Here is a 22,325-nt window from a genome sequence, read left to right as displayed (position 1 = left end):
TGAAATGTTTTGGTGTTTTTGTTTCGTTTTTTGCTTTTTGATTGTCTCAATGGAATGGTATGTGAATATTATTCATCTCTATGTGCCTGTTGTTGGCTGATTTGATCAGTCATCTAATCCAACCTTGCACAAGGCAAGCTATGTAATAACACTATGTAGACAAGCACAAACACACTGCAGCAACCCTGAACAGCAGAAAAAGGAAACAGATCATTTTCCAACAAAATGCAAATCCACGCAATTTCATAAAAAAGTGCCTGACCACTCAACCCATTATAGTACAACCAACACAAGCTGTGAAAAGATAACATTGCCATACATAGAAAACAACTCAGAAACCACAGACTATTGCAACCACATGACATTACCATAGCATATAAACCATCCTAACTAAACCAAAAGACCCAGCAACCCCAGAATAAAAAACAGGAGGCACTCACAATGTATAGTGTTTCACAATATATAGTGTTAAGGTGTGCCACTGTCACTATACAGGACTAATAGGCAGAATGCCTATATAATCACCGACCAGCAGTCAGAAGACCTAATGAAAACTACTTAATTTCAGAAGACAAGGACAGACATAATCATATTCTATTCTGTTCTGTTCTGTTCTGTTAATTTTCAGATGAGAAACTATGAGCATCCTAGACCAAGCCAAGTCCAAAAGCTCTAGAGAATTGCTCAAACCACAAACAATCTAACAATGAACAACAGCCCAAGGAACAACCAAGATCACTTCCACCAACACTAACAGGGCAAGCCACTAATATGTAAAATGAGAGCAAACCCCACTCCCTACTTGCACTGATGTTAACTAGTTTGGTAATGAAACATCTGCAAGAAAGCCATCAAGAACACAAAGGACCCACAGTTCACCCCTAAGCTACAAATATTCTCTTCTATTAGTTATTCTAACAGAAGGTGAATAAGACAAAATCACCATGATTAAGGCTCCCAAGTCCAATATCAAATGCAGTTGGTACTGTGACCTGACTTCACACACACACACACACACACACACACACACACACATACACGAGCACACACACACAGAGAGAGATGCACACAGCAAGAGGGAGTGAGTGTGTGTGTGAGAGAGAAATCAAACAACTATAGCATTTTCTACCTGCCTCCATAAGCTTACTTTTCAAAGGAGCTGATTATCTCTTATTAGTATGTAGGGTTTTACAGAAAAGTAAATGTCTCAAGGTTGGCAAGAGAGTAGAATTTACTCTTAATTTGTGTGATGAATTGTCTCTCAGTTCAACTTAATAGTCAGGAGAGTTAATTATAGGCTTTCATACTTATCAAGAGCATGCTGTTTCTTTTTAAAGTCAAATAGTAAACTTTCATTTGTTTAAAGGGTATATAGAAAGCATGACATGAGTTGATTTGCTATTATTTCTTCAACAAATAATATTTATTTTAACAAATACCTCTCAGTTATTATAATTATATTACAATTATATATGGAGGAAAAAACTATATTTCTTTTGTCTTCATTATTCAGGACATTTTATACCTGAACTTCAGAAATACAAGACACCATATAGCAGACATGCCAAACTCGCAACGTGACGTGACGTCATGTGACATATTGGAACCTTTCCCCATTGCCAGCAATGGGGTGGGCACAGTTTCCTTGTGACATGTCCAGTTTGACACCCCTTCCATATAGGATATAGATAGATAGATGATAGATAGATAGATAGATAGATAGATAGATAGATAGATAGATAGATAGACAGACAGACAGACAGACAGACAGACAGACAGACAGACAGACAGATAGATTAGATGAGTCTGATAAAAAGCAATGAGTCTTCTTGAAGAAATAGGGATGATAGCAGTTATGGTAAGAAATTTACCAGAAGAAAATAACTTTTAATAAATCACATTTTTCTTCAGATACAGTTGGCTTATTGAACTGGAGCAAAAGCAGTTTTTTCTGCTTCAGGTTGTCAAATGCAAAGGATCAGGACCGTACATCATGATGCAATTAAAAAAAAGATTTATTTCTCAAACCTATACACAGGAATCTAGTTATTAAACTTCAATAATAAATTGGCACCAAATAAGGGTCAATAGAATTAGAATAGAATAGAGCTGGAAGTGATCTTGGAGGTCTTCTACTCCAGCCCCCTGCTCAAGCAAGAGAACCGATACCATTTCAGATAAGTGACTGTCTAGCCCAGTGATGGCGAACCTTTTAGAGACCAAGTGCTCAAACTGCAACCCAAAACCCACTTATGTATCATCAGGTGTCGGGTGGGCATGGCCATTTGGTGGCCGTGGCCAATTGGGTGGGTGTGGCTGCAGTGGTAACGGCAGACTGGGTGAGACTACAAAGTTCAATCAATCAATTTGAACTTTGCGAGATCTTTTTTTCCCCACGAGAAGTTGAAATTGATTGATTGAAGTTTTCTTTTTTTTTTGCATACGGCAGCGGAGGCCTAAAGTGAAAAGGTTTTATAAAACCCAGCTGAAGGCCTAGGACTGGGGCGATGGTGCACGTGCCCACAGAGAGGGCTCTGCATGCCACCTCTGGCACACGTGCCATAGGTTCACCACCAGGGGTCTAGCCTCTTCTTTAAAATATCCAGTGATGGAATACCCATGATTTCTGAAGGCAAACTGTTCCACTGTTTAATTGAACTTACTGTTAGGAAGTTTATCCTTAATTCCAGGTTGCTTCTCTCTTTGATCAGTTTCCAACCATTGTTTCTTGTCCTGCCCTCTGGTGCTTTAGAGAATAATTTGACCCCCTCTTCTTTGTGACAGCCCCTCAAATACTGGAATACTGCTATCATGTCACCCCTATTTCCTCTTTTCTTTGGACTAGCCAAACCCAAGTCCTGCAGCCGTTCTTCATATGTTTTAGTCTCCAGGCTTTTGATCATCTTAGTTGGAATTCAAGAGGAATTGGAGTTGGACCGCAAAGTAATGACTCTAAACTGAGACATGCTTTACACTGCTCTCCAACTTTGCCAGCACTTGTCCTTCACATGTTTTTTTATTATTATTATTATTTCAACATCATCAACTTGCTCCTCTGTCCTAGTCCTATTAGACCTCTCAGTGGCTTTTGATACCATCGACCATGGTATCTTACTGCGGCGCCTCAGGGGGTTGGGAGTGGGTGGCACTGTTTTACAGTGGTTCTCCTCCTACCTTCTGGGTCGTTCGCAGTCGGTGTTGACAGGGGGACAGAGGTCGGCCTCGAGGCCTCTCGTTTGTGGAGTCCCTCAGGGGTCAGTCCTCTCGCCTCTCCTGTTCAACATCTATATGAAGCCGCTGGGCAAGATCATTTGTGGTTTTAGGGTGGGGTATCATCAGTACGCTGATGACACCCAGCTTTTTATTTCCACCCCAGATCAACTCAGTGATGCCCTCTCCGTGATGTCCCGTTGCCTGGAGGCGGTGAGGATCTGGATGGGGAGGAACAGGCTTCGTCTAAATCCCGACAAGACCGAGTGGCTGTGCGTACCGGCATCTCGGGTTGTCCATTCTATTCCATCTTTATCTATAGGGGGTGAGGTGTTACCCCCTGTAGATAGGGCTCACAACTTGGGCGTCCTCCTTGATTCACAGCTCAATTTTGAAGATCATATAGGAGCTGTGACCAGGGGGGCTTTTGCCCAGGTTCGCCTGGTGCGCCAGTTGCGGCCCTATTTGGACCGGGACGCCTTACGCACAGTCACTCATGCGCTTGTGACCTCACGGATAGACTACTGCAACGCTCTCTACATGGGGCTGCCCTTGAATACCACTCGGAGGCTCCAGCTGGTGCAGAATGCAGCCGTGCGAGTTGTGATGGGGGTTTCCTGATACTCCCATGTAACACCTCTGCTCTGCGAGCTGCATTGGCTTCCAGTTGTCTTCCGAGTGAGATTCAAGGTGCTGGTGATGACCTATAAAGCCCTAAATGGCATGGGTCCGGGTTATTTACGGGAGCACCTTTTGCCGGTGTTAACCTCCCATCGTCCTGTGCGCTCCCACAGAGAGGGCCTCCTCAGGGTGCCATTGGTCAAGGAATGTCGACTGGTGGCCCCCAGGGGAAGAGCATTCTCTGTGGGCGCGCCTGCCCTCTGGAATCAGCTGCCGGTTGAGCTCCGGATGGCTCCCGACCTTCGCTCATTTCTCCGCGACCTGAAGACTTGGTTGTTTGAACAGGCCGGCCTGGACTGAGGGATTGGATTTTAGTGTTTAAATTTAAAAAAAAAATAAATTTTAGATTGTATTTATTACTTAGGGCTATTGATTTAATCTTATTTTAATTTTTATACCTTGCGTGTTGTTAGCGTTTTAATTGCCCTGTACACCACCCCGAGTCCTTGGAGAGGGGCGGTATATAAATCCAATAAAATAAATAAATAAATAAACTCATGTGGATAAACCTCTTTGTGGATGAGCTGACCTCACCTTTTCATAGGTTTTCATTTTCATGTGATTTTGATTAAAAATGTGAGAGTTGACATATCTACAGACGGGTTTATCCACAGGTATATGTGGGTACTTTTAAAAAAAATACTAATTCATATATTCAAATATACTGTAAGCCCATCTTCAAATAAACTGAAACTGATTTTTTTTTAGTATGTTGTGAATCTAAAATTCTTGACTTAGCCGTGAGTATATACAGCAATTAAAAGAAAGATGGCACCTGGGATGGTTTGATCTAAGCTCCACCTTTTTAATGGATGGAGCTTCACAATATTGTGGGGTTTTTTTTAACCATACCCTGCAAAGCACCATGAACTTGGTGGAGCAGTGGGCTAATGCCTCCTTAAGTAACACCAGCTGCCTGCAATTAGTGCAGGTTCGAGTCCCACCAGGCTCAAGGTTGACTCAGCCTTCCATCCTTCCGAGGTAGGTAAAATGAGGACCCAGATTGTTGGGGGCAATAAGCTGACTTTGTAATAATGCCGCTTGGGGGGGGCGAAAGCCCTAATAAGCAGGCATATACATAGAATGAATGCTACTGCTAAGCTTGTAAGCCGCCCTGAGTCTTCGGAGAAGGGCGGGATATAAATGGAATTAAAATAAAATAAATAAAAAAATAAACTGAAATTTATTTTCCCTTATATCTGCTTAGACTTGTCACCAAAGAAAGAAATGAAATGATTTTAATAGCCAATCTGAAAGAAAACTAACCATTGTTTCTTCCTCCCAAAAGGCATTCAGTAGGTTTTTGCTCAATTCTGACTCATTGAAACAAATGCTTGAGTAGCCATGTAGATACACAGGCTGTCCAACCAGCCATGAGCATAAAATGTATAATTTTTCAATTAAGGATTGTGAGAAGGTTTAATATGTCAGAAATATCATTTTGGATGTTTAATTTTAATGGTTCCCTGCATTATTGGATTTTTAAAAATCTGTATGAATTAGTTTCTAAACAATATCTGATAGTCACATTTCTCAGTGACTAGGTTAATCTCTACTGTTCTTCTGAGTTCAGATAATATAATCAGATCATTCTAGGCCTCCCCTGGTATATTCTATTTATTTTTGAACCAAAAGGGGGAGTGGGTTGGAGTGGGAGAAGGGCGATAATGAGAAAGAGAGAATTGATAATAAAGACATGGATGATGAGGTGCTCTAAAAATGATTAGGCATGCAGCAAGAATAGATTTAATTTGGAAGATTGAGAACGGTGGATATATTTGCTTTCTGCCTACACACTTTCACTATTGCTCAGTATAACTAAAGCCTTCAAATACTTTATAAATTGAAGAAATTAACCACAAAATGCCTGATCTGAAGGAACCACCTAGTATACATAATTTGTATATTTCATCTATTAATGGAAGAAAAGTCTCACACCTTTGCTTTTCAAACAATTGAATAAATGAGAAGAGAGGTTTTTTTTAAAAAAAACAGTACTGGTCTACTTATACTTTTCTGAATGGTAAATCAGAAAGACAAAAGATAGGATAGATTGAGTACTGACACCTATTTTTTCTTTCATCTTTCTGATTTACCAACCCACCCACCCATCCACCCACACAAACAAACTAAGATCAAGTTTGCTTCTTTCCTTCTGAATTTCAAAACAGTTAAGTTCTGTGCATCAAGTGCAGGAGGAGGGCATGTTGTATATGAAGAACTGAATTTGAGGATGCATGTTTTTGTACATTTTTGTGTGATTTTGATACTCTAGTCCAGCGTTTCCCAACCTTAGGAACTTGAAGATGCGTGGACTTCAACTCCCAGAATTCCTATGCTATGCTGGCTGGGGAATTCTGGGAGTTGAAGTCCACGCATCTTCAAGTTCCTAAAGGTTGGGAAACGCTGCTCTAGTCTATATCATTTATTTATAGGAAAAAAATATTATTTCCTTTTGTTACTGCTTAGAGCCTTCAAGAATGTGTAGCATACAAATAAAGTAAGTAAATAAATAAATGAAATAAACTAGATTCATCAGTCAATTAAAAAGGAATGTTTAAACAAAATCTGTGACTTAATGAAATAAAAAAAAACTTTTCATCCAAAATTGGAAAGATAAAATGGATTAAGTGCAAGATAGTGAAAAATACTTTGTTCAAAATATATCTTATTTAAACCAAACTAAATTTATAGGCTACTCACTAGGAACTGAATGTTGCTAAAATGAAATCTGAATGGATAAAAAAATTGCAAACTTTATACTGGTAAAAGTATAAAGCATATTTGTCATAAAATGTTTTGGATGGGTAAATTAAGAGGAGGGAAAATATTGGCATTTCATAATCTGGTTATAAATTTAAGAAATGCTGCTTAATAGTTATCCATATCAATCAAATATTCCTTAATATATTTGCCTGAAAAAATTTGGTCTTCTACCTGAAGACAATGTTCAGTGAATGACTCCAGTGGCTCCAGATAAAGAATGCTTAAATTGCCTATTTAGCTAAAATGATAAAAAGTAAAAAAAAAATTGTAGAAACTCAATTTTTAGTTAGATCAATATTCTGCCTTCTTTCTGTGTTGCCAGTTTAAAGTGACGTTCATTGAATTCCCAGGCAACTTCCAAGCCAAGTTCAAATCTGCTTACTTTCAGCAAAACTGCCCTTAGCTTTTTGCTTTTCTGGAAACAAATAAAAGCTGAGCAATTTGGGATTATTGATATTGTATTTTCTAGTTCATTGGCAGCCCAGCCTCTTGGAATTGCAGGATTCCTGTGGAGATGAAATTGCAGTTAAATTCATTTGAGGTAGCACAAGAAAGACACATTCTTTACAGCTGGAATGGTAATAACCAATTATCAAGCAAAAAGAAAAAGAAAGATTGAAGAAAAGTAATGCAAGTCACAGGTAAAACTGGGTTTTATTCGTTTTTATCAGCAGTTAAGAACAACTATAGCCTATTCTTTCCCAAAGTACAAGAATACATGTTAAGGATTTAATAGACTTTTATTTTATTTTTTAGAAAAGATCTTGCATAAAAGAAGATATGTGCTGAAAGGAAGGGAAGAGGAAAGATAGCAAGCATTTCCTTTAATGGATTAATGTTCCCAGTCTTCCCATCACAAATCTATTATCATATGCCCTTTACTATCAATAGATCTCTCTTACTAAATATATCTAAGTGTAAATACCAAAAGTGTTTGATTTTGTAACTAAACACAATTTGGTCAGGGAAGATTTATTGGCTATTTGGCTGCTATTCATCAGACATGTAATGGCAACATGTTAGTAGAAATTGACATATCTTCCTGCTTGACATGAGTATCTCTATATCAGACATGTCAAACTTGTGATGTCACGTGTATTGGGACAGTTTTGCCATTGCTGGCAATGGGGTGGGTGCGGCCGGCAGTTTGACACCCCTGCTCTATATCAAAGGTGGGGAAAAATGGCCCTTTCATGACTAGTGGACTTCAACTCCCAGAATTCCTAAGCCAGAATTCTGGGAGTTGAAGTCCACAAGTCATAAAAGGGCCATCGTTCCCCAACCCTGCTCTATATGTTGAGAAGGACTCTGTGTAGGTAAAAATGACCCCAGATAAAGCTCTGCAGACAGTACTTGAATTGGGTTTAATTAAACCTGGTAGGACCATATCAGCATCTTGGCAGAAAAGTTAGGGATAAATAATAAAACCATAGTTGTTAATAATAATAATGGTTCATATTTTATATTTCCACCAGTCAGGGAATATTAACATGTCTTACAGATACCAATCACCATGAAGTATGTAATGATGGTGCTGATGATGAAATTTATTTGCCACCTATCTTACCACGGGCTACTGTAACCAGCTCACAACCAAAAAAAATGACGAAATGGAAGTTTAAACAAAGTGAAAGTAAAATAGAACAATAAAATAAGCAAGGAAAAAGAAAACAAAGAAAATACATCAACATGAGAATGAGGAAAAAATGCAGAGTCATAAAATAAAATAAATAATAAATAAATAATAAATTTGCCCTTTTGAACTTTTGCTAGATACGCATGGGAAATGTAAGCTGGAAAAATCTGAAATAAAAGAAAAATGAATAGTTTCATTTCAATTATTATTCATCCTTGATTTTTTCTCACTTATATGCCTTTTATGCCTATTTTAGGAACTGTACTGCATTATTTTTTGTTTCTGTACTCAAAATGAGTAACTGATATTAAACTGCTATGGTACTGACATTCAGGTCTTCGTGGAACATCAACAGGTTTAAAATGTTTCTAAACTTGGAAAAAAACTATATGTGTGTATGTATATATATATATATATATAGATGCAGATGGGGACTGTAGCCAAGAAATTAAAAGACGCTTGCTCCTGGGGAGGAAAGCCATGGCAAATCTAGACAGCACACTAAAAAGCAGAGACATCACCCTGTCAACAAAAGTGCGTATAGTCAAGGCTATGGTCTTCCCAGTTGCAATGTATGGCAGTGAAAGCTGGACCATAAGAAAGGCTGAGCGCCAAAGAATTGAAGCCTTTGAACTATGGTGCTGGAGAAGACTCCTGCGAGTCCCTTGGACTGCAAGGCAATCAAACGGTCAGTCCTAGAGGAGATCAACCCTGACTGCTCTTTAGAAGGTGAGATCCTGAAGCTAAAACTCAAATACTTTGGCCATCTAATGAGAAGGAAGGACTCACTGGAGAAGAGCCTAATTCTGGGAAAGATTGAGGGCAATAGAAGAAGGGGAAGACAGAGAATGAGGTGGCTGGATGGAGTCACTGAAGCAGTAGGCGTGAGCTTAAATGGACTCCAGAAGATGGTAGAGGACAGGAAGGCCTGGAGGAACATTGTCCATAGGGTCGCGATGGGTCGGACACGACTTTGCAACTAACAACAACAATATATATATATATATATATATATATATATATATATATATATATATATATATATATATATATATATATATATATATATATATATATATATATATGTGTGTGTGTGTGTGTGTGTGTGTGTGTGTGTGTGTGTGTGTGTGTATATATATATTGTGACCTTGATATCAAAATATGTATAATTGAAGAGTTTCAATCTAAGTTAAAAGCAAAATGAAGTTTTCTTTTAATGACCTTGGAATAGAGCCATGGTGGCGAACCTATGGCACGTGTGCCACAGGTGGCACACAAAGCCCTCTCTGTGGGCATGCGTGCTGTCACCCCAGTCCTAGCTGGGTTTTATAAAACCCTTTTGCTTTAGGTCTCCACCGCCATGTGCAAAAAAGAAGTTTCAATCAATCAATTTGAAGTTCTCGTGGTGAAAAAAAGATCTTGCAAAGTTGGAATTGATTGATTGAACTTTTTAGTCCCACTCAGTCTGCCGTTAACACCGTAGATACAAATAATAATAATAATAATAATAATAATAATAATAATAATAATAATAATAATAATAATAATAATAATAATAATAATAATAATAAAGTTGGAAGGGACCTTGGAGGTCATCTAGTCCAACCCCCTGCTCAGGTAGGAAACCCTATACCATTTTGGACAAATGGCTGTCCAGTTTCTTCTTAAAAACTTCCAGTGTTGGAGCATTCACAGCTTCTGGAGGCAGGTTTTTCCACTGATTAATTGTTCTAACTGTCAGGTAGTTTCTCCTTAGTTCTAGGTTGCTTCTCTCCTTGATTAGTTTTTATCCATTGTTTCTTGTCCTGCCTTTGGGCGCTTTGGAGAATAGCTTGAGTCCCTCCTCTTTGTGGCAGCCCCTGAGATATTGGAACACTGCTATCATGTCCCCCCTCGTCCTTCTCTTCATTAAACTAGACATACCCAATTCCAGCAGCCGTTCCTTATATGTTTTTGTCTCCAGTCACCTAATCATCTTTGTTGCTCTTCTCTGTACTCTTTCTAGAGTCTCAACATCTTTTTTACATCGTGGTGACCAAAACTGGATGCAGTATTCCAAGTGTGGCCTTACCAAGGCATTGTAAAGTGATATTAATACTTCAGGTGATCTTGATTCTATTCCTCTGTTAATGCAGCCTAGCACTGTGTTGGCTTTTTTGGCAGCTGCAGCATATTGCTGGCTCATATTTAAGCAATTGTCCACTAGGACTTCGAGATCCCTCTCACAGTTACTACTATTGAGCAAGGTACCCCCTATACTATACCTGTACATTTGGTTTTTCTTGCCTAAATGTAGAACCTTAATTTTTCACCATTGAATTTCATTTTGTTAGATAGCGCCCAGTGTTCAAGTCTGTCCAGATCCTCCTGTATCTGAAGCCTGTCTTCTGGAGTGTTGGCTGTTCCTGCCAGCTTGGTGTCGTCTGCAAATTTGATGAGTTCCCCATTTATCCCTTCATCCAAATCGTTGATGAAGATGTTGTAGAGCACTGGGCCCAGAACAGAGCCCTGGGGCACCCCACTACATACTTCCCTCCATGTATATGCAGTTCTATTGAGGACCACACGCTGAGTACGGCCGGTCAGCCAGCTACGAATCCATCTGTGGTGATGGGCCATGCCCATCTGGCACCCAACGATACATAGGTGGGTTTTGGGTTGCAGTTTGGGCACTTGGTCTCTAAAAGGTTTGCCATCACTGGAATAGAGCTTCGCTGTTTTAAGCGACGTCATTCCAAAATGTTCCAACTATTTTGAGAGATCTAACTGCAAAGCTTTGTTAGTTATGCTAAAATCCAGTTATACTTTCAATGGAGATGTTCCTCGGCAATATAGGAAGGTTAAATTTGATAGGACATCAGGACGAACAGATTTTTTTAAATATATACAAGCAGAGGGATATTGAAGTTACATAATTCACTGAAAAATAACATGATTATATTCTCTTTAAGAGCAAATTAGATAACTTGTCAGAACATTTAATGATCAGGACCGAACAAAACTTTTCCAGTGAGATAATATGGCTCTGCATGCACCCATGTAATTATAATAATAATAAAAAAACAGGTTCTGAAACAACCACCCAAATCTTATGAGAAGGGCAACAGCTTTAATGACTCAACTAGAGGTGCTTTATTTACAATTACACATGTTACAAAGCACCTTTTTGCAAAGTTTTGCAGAGCATAATTATTCATAGTCCTATGGACTTATAGAGAGAAAGATTGAAGGTCAAATTGCAAAACAAATGCAAATATAGTCCTCAATAGTCAATGTATGACTATTCATTTAATGACTATTTGAAGTTACCAGGCACTGAAAAAAAATGACTTACAACCGGTCTTTATATTTATGAAATCACAGCATCGGTTGCCGGTTGAGCTCCGGATGGCGCCCGACCTTCGCTCCTTCCGACGCAATCTGAAGACATTTGTTCAAACAAGCCGGCCTGGCCTGATGGGGGATGGGTTGGGATTTTATTGTTGTTTTAAATATATTTAACTTATTGTTGTAGCTTGGGCATTTCGTTTAATTCTTTTTTAACTTTTGTATTTTTGTACTTTTATATGTTTGCCCTGTTCACCGCCCTGAGTCCTTCGGGAGAAATTATTATTATTATTATTATTATTATTATTATTATTATTATTATTATTATTATTATTATTATTATTATTATTATTATCCCTGCAGTTGGTTGCTTGGCAACAAGCATGTATTTATGAAGGTTGTAGTGTCTTGGGGTCATGTGATTGCTATATGTGACCTTCCCAGGATGTTTTCAACAATCAAAATTAATGGATAAATTCAGAGTCATTTAAGCTTGTAAAATTGGGTGTTATTCACTTAACGACCATATTTAGTTTAGCAATAGAAGTTTTGGTCTCAATTGTATTGTGTTGAGGATGACCTTTAAAAGAGGAATAGCAGCAGTAATAGCACTTAGACTTATATATCATTCCATAGCACTTTACGGCACTCTCTGAACAGTTTACAAAGTCACCATATTGTCCCCAACAATCTGGGTCCTCGTTTTACCTATCTCAGAAGGATGAAATGCTGAATCAACCTCAGCCCATCAGGATCAAATTCCAGACTGTGGGCAGAATTAGCCTACAATACTGTATTCTAACCACTTTGCCATCAAGGCTCTTGAAAGAAAATAATAAATGAAATGAAGGGAAAGAGTGGGAAAATCACAATTAGATGGAGTTGATAAGATCACCAGAAAGGAAAAAAAAGTGAGATGTTTGAAGAAAAGGCAGTGTTTGACGTGGTATATTGATGTAGTGGAAGGAAGGATAATTTACAATATTAGAAAGCTGTGGAGAAATATGAGAGTTGGTGTCATCTCCATGTAATTACATTTCCTTTTCTTTTTGTTATTTAATAACTTTTTAAAAAATCTAACTAGTTCTTTTTTCCTGAGCTTTATCCTAATACTGTTTACCTCAAAAAGAAATAACTTGATGGGCTGATATGAATGACCATTCAATAAACTTACTCTGATAGTCTATTTTATTACTCAATAGGCTGAAGTTCAAAACACTGGATATTTTAAAATTTAGGAACACAGATTCCACTTTAAGGAGTCTCTGCGGATTTTGGTCTGCTAGTCATTGCCAACTATGGTGGGGGGGCTCATTTCCACTTCAAGGCCATTAAGCCAGCACTGTCTGAAGACATTTTCATGCTCATGCAGACAGCACGATGTTCTGGAGCACTATTACCTTTCCACTGGAGTGGTACCTATTTATCTCCTTGCAGTATCTATTTATCTCCTATTTATCTCCATCCCATTTCAAATTGCTAGGTAAGCAGGCGCTGAGGCAAGGACAGGAGGTCACCCCATTGCGTGGCACTCAGCTCTTGAACCTGGGCTGCTGGCTTTCCAGCTGACAAGCCCAATGTCTCAACCACTGAACTACCCCAATTCCAACTAAATTTTGCAAGAAAAAAATAAAAATTGGATCACTATAATGTGATCCAATTCCTTAGAGGATAATTAATTGCCTAGGGCAGTGATGGGGTCGTTCTTCACTGGAGGTGTTATCGAACCCTTTGGGGAGCTTTAATTTGGATTTCTGTACTTAGCAGATTGTTAGACATGATGGTCTATGATTATATGTCTCTTACTGAACTAGAAGCCATCTGAGAGAGATTGTGGAGAGTCTTGGAAAATAATGGAAGGGAGCTTAAACATCATTAATAACATAATTATAAGTGAAGCCACAACTGAATTCATTGATAGCTTCTCTTATAAAATACTGATGTTGCTCAGATGGTAAGAAACTAAGAAGCAAAAAAAACCCCCAACCCTAAAAAGAAGCATTTCAAACAATTCAGACTCCATCTGAATAAACTCATATATGAGGCTTAGAAATTATTTTTTATTTGCCCTATCATTGGCATTAACAATCTTTCTGAAATCTGTGTAAATGTTGGTTCTTTGATCTTGCCCAGCTGTGTGAACTTGGTACCAAGATGTGCCTGCAACAGACTATTTGTATTATTATTTTGTATACCTTGCACATTTTTTATTCTAGCATCAATGTTGACTCATACATTTTTAAAGGACAACTAAGAAGTTAAAGGTATAAATTAAAATTAATTCTAAAGTTAATGCTAATATTAATTAGCAATTAAAAGCCTGGCCAATAAATTCATACCTCTTAAATGCTAAGGCAGTATGATGTCATTCTAACTATAGTCTGGGAACAATCCAGAATATCTTTCACTTGCCAGAAAGGTAATGTCCCCAAATAGAGAATTTTAACAGAAAAACAAAATAACAGACTTGGAAGGGACCTTAGAGACCTTCTAGGCCCTATATACCATTCCAGACAAATGGCTGCCCAGTCTCTTCTTAAAAGCCTCTAGTGTTGGAGTACCCACAACTTCTGAAGGCAAGTTGTTGATTGTTCTTACTGTCAGGAAATTTCTCCTGAGGTCTAGGTTGCCTCTTTATTTGTTCAGTTTCCATTGAAGAATCCATTGCTTCTTGTACTACCATCTGGTGTTTTGGAAAATAGGTTGATTCCCTCTTCTCTGTGGCAGCCTCACAAAAAATGGAACATTGCTATCATGTTACTCCTAGTAAAACTCTAGTAAAACTCTAGACAAACCCAGTTCCTGCAATCTTTCTTCATATGTTTTAACCTTCAGCCCCGCAATCATCTTTGTAGCTCTTCTCTGCACATATTTATATTATGTATTCCTATTAAACTACCATGACAAACTAGCCTTAATTTATTAAAATATTTTATTTGACTGCTACTTATGCTTTCTTTCCTTTACCTTGCTTTCCTATCAACTATTTAAAATAAGACTTCTCTGTAAGGATAAACCAAATAAAATTATGCTACAAATAAACAAGATTTTCTCTCTTTTTTAAGAACATCATTTCCCAATGCTAGACCTTTTCTTCTACCTAGACTGATTACACATCAATATTTCAGATGAGTAGGTTCACATTGAATTTTATTGTAATGATTTATTTTTTGTATCTATAGTGAATACTTTTGTGATATATATATATTTTAACAGCACCATGCTTAAAAGAAATATTTCACCTCTTTTAGTTTCAGGAGAAGAGTGAAATAAAAGTACACAGGATGTTTAGGTTATTTAACTGAAGAAATTTGTCCACCAAAAGCATTGCAAAAGTGCTTGGGGATTGAAATAAAACTCATGTTTTAATCCTGAACACAGGAAAGAGATGGATTTAAATGAGTACACAATAAAATTTAAGAGTCATCTCTAAATATGCAGTCAGAAATGCCACATGCTCTGTAAGAATGAAAATACCATGTGAAGTACTAATATGCTTTATACTGCACAGATCCAACCTAGAATTAAGGAGACATTTCCTGTCAATGAAAACAATTAAGTGGACAGGCTGACTTCCAAAAGTTGTGAGTGCTCTATCACTGGAGTTTTTTTAAGATGCTACTTGACATGGTTTTGGTCTCCTGCTTGAGCAGGGAGTTGGACTAGAAGACCTCCAAGGTCCTTTCCAACTCTGTTAGTAACTCTGTTATTCTGCACATACAGGTTTCCATGAGCGTCACCAGGGCTGAAAGACTTCCATTTAAACCTTAACGATGCTGACCCTCTTTCCGAGACTGAGGGAAGTCACAGGAGGTACAACATAGATCCCTATTTAAAAGTACAAAACTATCTATTTTATTATTGGTGCTTTCTAACCCATTTCTGACAAAACCTAACACACAATGACTAATTAGGTCTAACAGATCTGCACTGCAAAGGTTTAGATGACAGCCAAGAGATACAAAAAAACTGGTGCTACCTAGTTGTTGTATGGATTTGTGCCTTGATATCATAACTGAACCATCATTTATTCATTTTTCTTATTTCATATGACACAATGAGATATTAGCTAAGAGTTAGGCACAATGTAAACAACTAAAATGTGTTTGGTCAGATCTCTGTATTTCATGAACATGGCTACAAATATGAGCTGTCACTGTTGTGACTACTGCCTGTGGATGGCCTTGGGTTAGGCTGAAACAAGGTATTCCAAATACTTAACAAACACTTGACATATGTGTGTGTGTGTATATATATATATATATATATATATATATATATATATATATATATATATATATATATATATATATATATATATATATATATATGTAAAGGTAAAGGTTCCCCCGCACATGTGTGCTAGTCGTTTCTGACTCTAGGGGCCGGTGCTCATCTCCGTTTCAAAGCTGAAGAGCCAGCACTTGTCCGAGGACATCTCCATGGTCATGTGGCCGGCATGACTAGACGCCAAAGGCGCACGGAACGCTGTTACCTTCCCACCATAGTGGTCCCTATTTTTCTACTTGCATTTTTACGTGCTTTTGAACTGCTAGGTGGGCAGAAGCTGGGACGAGTAACAGGCACTCACTCTGTTACGCGGCACTCGGGATTCGACCCGCCAAACTGCCGACCTTCTGATCGACAGGCTCAGCGTCCTAACCCACTGAGCCACTGCGTCCCATACAGGTAAGTTAAGTGGGTTTTGCCCCACTTTATGACTTTTCTTGCAGCTGTCATAACTATGATTTATTTGCTAACCATCTGAATTGTATCATGTGACCATGGGTATGCTGCAACAGTCATAAGTAATTTTTTTCAGTGTCCTTGTAACTTCAAACAGTCACTAAATAAACTGTTGTAAGACAAGGACTACCGATAATATGGTGGAAAATATTCATGAAAGGACAATATACTTAATGATCAGTTAAGAAAATGGTAGTGGCCACCTTTTGTCAGGATTCCTTCTGCATCATTTCTGGGATTTGTATAATATTTTTACTCCCTTTTTAAAATGTTTTCATTTTTGCCAGGTATTGGAAACTCCCACTATCATCCAGTTTTAGATTAGCATCATCAGATCGTCTCCTTTGTTCGGATTGTGAGTTGATATTATTCAAAGTTGCTCAAAACTGAAGTCTCATGTTGAAAGCAGATATGAAAATTGGCAGCCATGTTATGTTTTTGTATCATGTACAACCCCTAAAGTTCACTAAGCTTCCGCAGCCAAACAATGACAGCATAATTTCCTGCCAATTTTCAGCAGGAAATAAAAGGAAATACTACTTTAAGTTCTCATAGACTTAACACTCCATAGGAAACAAAAGTAAGATTAATATGAGCTGACAATGTTGGACAATCATGACGTTATAATATCACAGCCTCATGGACTATGACCGTTTCAGTAAAATAAAAAGTATAACTATGACCATCACCACCCTCTCCAGGCTGTCTCTGTTATAGACCGTGTAAAGACATAGACATGTTGAAGACTCACCAGAACTTAGCTCAAGAATCTGCTTGGAATAAAGATCACCATCTGAGCATGATTATAATATCTTTTTATTACCATTAATAGACAATATTTGATAATAAGAAAAAAGAGTTTTAGAGATTAGAACCTCTAGATAATAAACTAGTGCAAAAGAAACTAATGGAATGCTGACATACAGCTTGATGCATTGAGTATCTGTTATCTGTCATCTATCCTTTATCATCTAAGCTTTGGCTTGCAAAATATAAAAAATAATTGTATTCACTCTGATTAAAAGCACCTGTCAACATCCTAGAAACCATAATATCCTGGTAGTCCTCAACTTAACAACCAGAATTGAGCCCAAAATTTCTCTTGCTAAGTGAGAAATTTGTTAAATGAGTTTTGCCCTATTTTAAAACCTTTGTTGCCACATTTGTTAAGTGAATCGTTGCAATGGTTAAGTTAGTAACATGGTTGTTACGTGAATCTGACTTCTCCATTGACTTTGCTTGTAAGGAGGTCGCAAAAGGGGATCACATGACCCCAGGACACTGCAACCCTCATAAATATGAGTCAGTTGCCAAGCATCCAAATTTTGATCATATGATCATGAGGTCATAAGTGTGAGAAATGGTCATAAGTCACTTTTTTTCAGAGTCATAACTTCAAATGGTCACTAAATGAACTGTTGTAAGTTGAGGACTACCTGTAATTCTCTAAATTATTCTGATGATAAATTTGTTAAAGCCAGCAAAGAACCCAAAAAGAACAAAAGACAAAAAAAAAAATCCTTGACAGATTGTAGCACCTGGCTAACCTTGACTAGGATTAGAAGCTAAACAGGATTGAGCCAGGTTAGTATTTGGATCGGATACCTTAAATAATAACCAGCACCATAAGCTAAACAGGGAAGCCAAAAAATAACCTGGAAGAAGGCAATAACAAGCAAATTTTATTCTATTGTCAAGAAAGCTCTTGGACAGGTGCATGAAAATCACCAGAAGTTTGACCTGAAAAATAAATTTGTAGTCACCCTTGATCATATGTGAATTATGTAATCATATCTATTTGATATAGGTCTTGAATCCAATTCAGAAAAAAATGTGGGTTTGTGAATACTCAAGCATGCTTTAAACCAGAGGTCCCCAATCTTTTGGGCACCAGGGACCAGTTCCGTGGAAAAGGTTTTTCCACGGACCAGAGAGTGTGATTTTGTGTGGTGCCTGCATCCTATGGATGAGGCTTTGCTTGTTTGTGCAGACCAGTTGCTGGCATGCTGTGGCCCAGTACTGGTCCATGGATAAGGGGTTGGGGACCCCTGCCTTAAGCCACTAAATTGGTTCAAAAGCATCCAACTCAATTTCAAATGTCAAATTGATTCTAAAATTAGAATTGACAATTTCATTTAAAGGGATAATTCAATCAGACACTCTTTGCACTGGATTTTCAAATTATATATTTTTACTGGAGGTGTGTGTGTGTGTGTGTGTGTGTGTGCGTGTGTGTGTGTGTGTGTGTGTTTGTGTGTGTGCAGTAAAATATTTAATTTAAAAACCACAGTTTGTTTGTGTTTTTAAACCATCTTCTCTTTCAGCACTGTTTCCCAACCAAAACTGTTAATTCCTTTTACACAGCACAACTCATGTACCCATAGAGCAAGTGGCAATTTAAAAATCCCAAGGAGAAGCCAGTTCTAAAGTTTATTTGTCACATGTCTGATTAATGTGTTTGGGAATAAGTCTCTTTGTACTCAGAAGGATAAATCTGTGAACAAACCTGTACAAGAGTGTGCTGTTAATAAATTGCATACTAGGAACAATGCTGAACTGCTAGACAGGGATGTTACATGAACAAATAAATTGGAGAATTGCAAAGCATTCTGCAAATGAGAACTATAGATAAACATTTTCATCACATGCCCAGGAGAAATGGGATTACAGAGAAAAAAAAAATGTTTCACATTGTAGTATGGCACTTGATCCACCTCAAGGAAACCATTCTGTTCTTTTCTAACTCCTATAGGGAAAACTAGTGTAATTTGTGAATGAAGGTTTGATCTTTGGAATGTTTCTTTCATTGAAGCAAGATATTTAGCAACTCTTAAACTCCCTTTGATGTCAAAGCTTTTTTTTCTTGTAAAGTTGGTGATACTTCCTAACAACATTTCCTAGTAACTACTTGTGGGAAGCATGTTTGGAGATGCAGAAGCCAAAGGTTACCTGATCCAGAGAAAATCCATGCTTGAATGGAGCATCACATCTTTACAAGCACACTCAGCACTCATCTTTTCCAGTGACCAGGAAAATAATCAGGGTAATGATCTATGAGACATACAATCCATTTGGAAGCATGATTTTTATAGACAAAAAGTGATAAAGTACAACATCATGCAGGATACCAAAGGTTTTATATATGTTGGAAGGAATCAAATATGGCTGATTAATAAAAATAATACCCTAAATAAGGATCTAAAGTTTCATGTTGAGGACTTGTCCCCAAACAAATGGACCCCACAAACCTCCTTCTAAATTTTAATAAGATACCATGACAAGACTTATAGAAAAGCCAGCATCTAACCCTTCGGGTTAAAAAGTAGAAAAGAGGGCCTAGGTCTATGTGATGGTGTGTCAATGTGTTAGTTTGAGCATTTCTTAATTCTGCAGCTTACTATCCTGTTTGTTATCATTTGCTGCTATTCCTCTCGACACCTTTTTCATATTGGAAAATCTTTTGGGATCAATATGGTAAAAGACAGCTTCAGGTAGCTATCTGATTATTGATTTAGACTTTTAGATTAGTAATCTCTGCTTAAATTAGTCAGGAAAACACTGTTGATCAGCAGAGCATACTGCTAATTAGTTGTATGGGAACTGAGAAATATATTAAAGGACCAAGTGTATTGAAGCTTTGAGTGAGTAAACATTTGTAATTATTCTACCACATATTGTTGTCTTCTGTGATTACTGTCATTATGGAGGACAAAAGTCCTGGAAGGACTTTTTCTTCCTCATAATATTATACTAAAACTAAAGCAAGATTAAAATCCCATGACGCTGTGTTGGAAATGAAGCCATTTGGGTTTGCTATTATGCTGCTGGTATTTCTGTGTTGTGCTAAAGGAAAAAACAAGCAGTTGTGATTGTCATTGCACTGAAAATTCTTCTTTGAACAGTATTACACCAATCTGGTTAATTATAGTTGCATAATTATATTGCAGCATACGTGAGGTGTGCATTCAGCTACATATCTGAATTCAGGCCTAAATGAGGATGTAGTCTAGTAATACGGAACCTGATAGCTTTTATATGTTTCAGGTGTCCGCTTCCATTAGTGACAGTCATCTTGGGCAAATGGAAAGATTGTGAAAGCTGTCAAATGAAGCAAAAATTTTTTTGCAAGCATTTGGAAAAGCTTGTTATGGTGGAGCGATGGGTCAATGGGTTATGGTTCCTCTACCTATCTTTCTGTGTTGAAGCAAGTGTTTGTAAAGATTTTCAGTGCTCTCCATATTCTGAAGCCTGTGTCTTGACTACATTCTTACCACATTCAGTCAAAGCTTATTTTCAGATATTTCTGAAAATAAGTGGGTATAGAACGGGCTAGTATGCATCTTCCTTGAAGGTACACAATTCCATTTGCCAAAGAAGATTTAACCTTTGAAGCTTCTTCTTAAGTGAGTTGCATATTCCAACATGTAACAATATCACTGCTCATAGCTAGCACAACTAGCTTGATTTAAAAGAAAAAGGTGTAATTTACTATTGGATTGGGGCCATTATATCAACATCAATCATCCTCTGGCTTTAATTGCTTCAAGCTTATTTTACATTTCCTGATGCCTCAAAAGGTGGAAGTGCTTTCATAATAGTTATTGATATAAATAGAAATGGGCCTGGAAGAATGGTATATTTGTAATGGGTCACTGAGCCTGCCTAATATGCCTTATTGCTAGATATGCTACATTAACTATCTCCATGTTTGCTTTGATCTTTGACAGTACAAGCATTCCAGAAAAGCTGAAACTTTTAATTAAAGACCTGTGCAGCTTTGCCTGTTACTAGTGTAATCATTAAATTGATTTTTCCAGTCCATCATGTAATTGTTCCAGCGAAGGAATCCTGCTTTCCACTTTCGTTCTGCTTCATCAATATTTTCTGTAAAACATGAAATGGGTGGCATTAATCTAAATTTAAATCTCTTTGTACATTAATTGAAAAATAATCCTGATTACCAATCTGTTTTCCCCTAAATACACCACACACCATTTTGCCCTCCTTTTTGTTACCTGATTTATTGCAAATTCAAAGGGCAAAGTTTTAACTCTGGATTATAACATAATCAGTTAAAATGAAGAATTATTCTTCTGGCCCAGTATGCCACATCATTTGCATTTTCAACTTTCACACCCACTAATGACATTTAACAAGGAGCTTACAATTTACTATTTGATGGCTGAGGTCCAGATGCAGACTTCCAGTTAAAGGATGCAATAAATTTCCATAAATTTATTTTCTTGGCACAATCAATTATCCATATTACCAATTGATGAAGAGTATTTAAAATATAGCAACATGGTTTTGAATATTATAGTAGATCAGCAAAATAAGAAAGATTTATATACCCAGCTGTTAAGAATTAGAGAGGATACACTAAGAAATGGCTAGAGCTCAACACATACTGTACTGCTTTTCTTTTTAATTTAATTTAATTTTTAATCTACTAAATTGCTAGATGTGTTAATAACAAGGAAGGAGAAACTATCATCATCACACCAGTGACATGTTTATTTAATTGTATGATATAAGGATATGGCATGTCCTTTGTGAAATGGCGTTATATTTTACAGGTCTTCATTTATTCTCACCTTATGCTTCCTAAGGACGTATCATATCCTTACATCCTGGACATAAACTATTTCAGCTCCTCCCCTCAGGATGCCACTATAGGGCATTGCATGCCAAAACATTATATGGAAAGACAGGTTTTCCCCTCATGCCATCACTCTGCTGAACACTTAATTACCACAGTACTGTCTTACGTCTAAGAATATCTATAATCATGTAGTGTGGCTGTATTACTATTATCCTTCTCATTATTTTCTATTACCTTCTCCTATTGGTATCTCATGATTATATTAATTTGTTGTTTGTGTGTGCACTGAGAGCTTATGCACTAGAGACAAATCCCTTGTGTGTCCAATCACACTTGGCCAATAAACGTATTGTATTG

The 22,325-nt window shown here is 37.5% G+C and overlaps 1 protein-coding gene across 1 annotated transcript in view; it reads right to left on the bottom strand.

Annotated features, from left to right (window-relative positions):
- Positions 1-17,232: 17,232 nt before the first annotated feature.
- Positions 17,233-22,325, bottom strand: part of BCHE (butyrylcholinesterase) — a 50,224-nt gene continuing 45,131 nt past the window's right edge. The window contains exon 4 of the mRNA XM_081329515.1: positions 17,233-21,250. Coding sequence (XP_081185641.1) covers positions 21,126-21,250 — 125 coding nt within the window. The 3' untranslated portion in view covers positions 17,233-21,125. The remainder of the gene's footprint in view (positions 21,251-22,325) is intronic.

Source organism: Vipera berus, assembly GCF_964194415.1.
Source record: "Vipera berus genome assembly, chromosome: 5".
NCBI classification, from domain to species: Eukaryota; Metazoa; Chordata; class Lepidosauria; order Squamata; family Viperidae; genus Vipera; species Vipera berus.
This window is presented reverse-complemented; position numbering and strand designations above follow the sequence as displayed.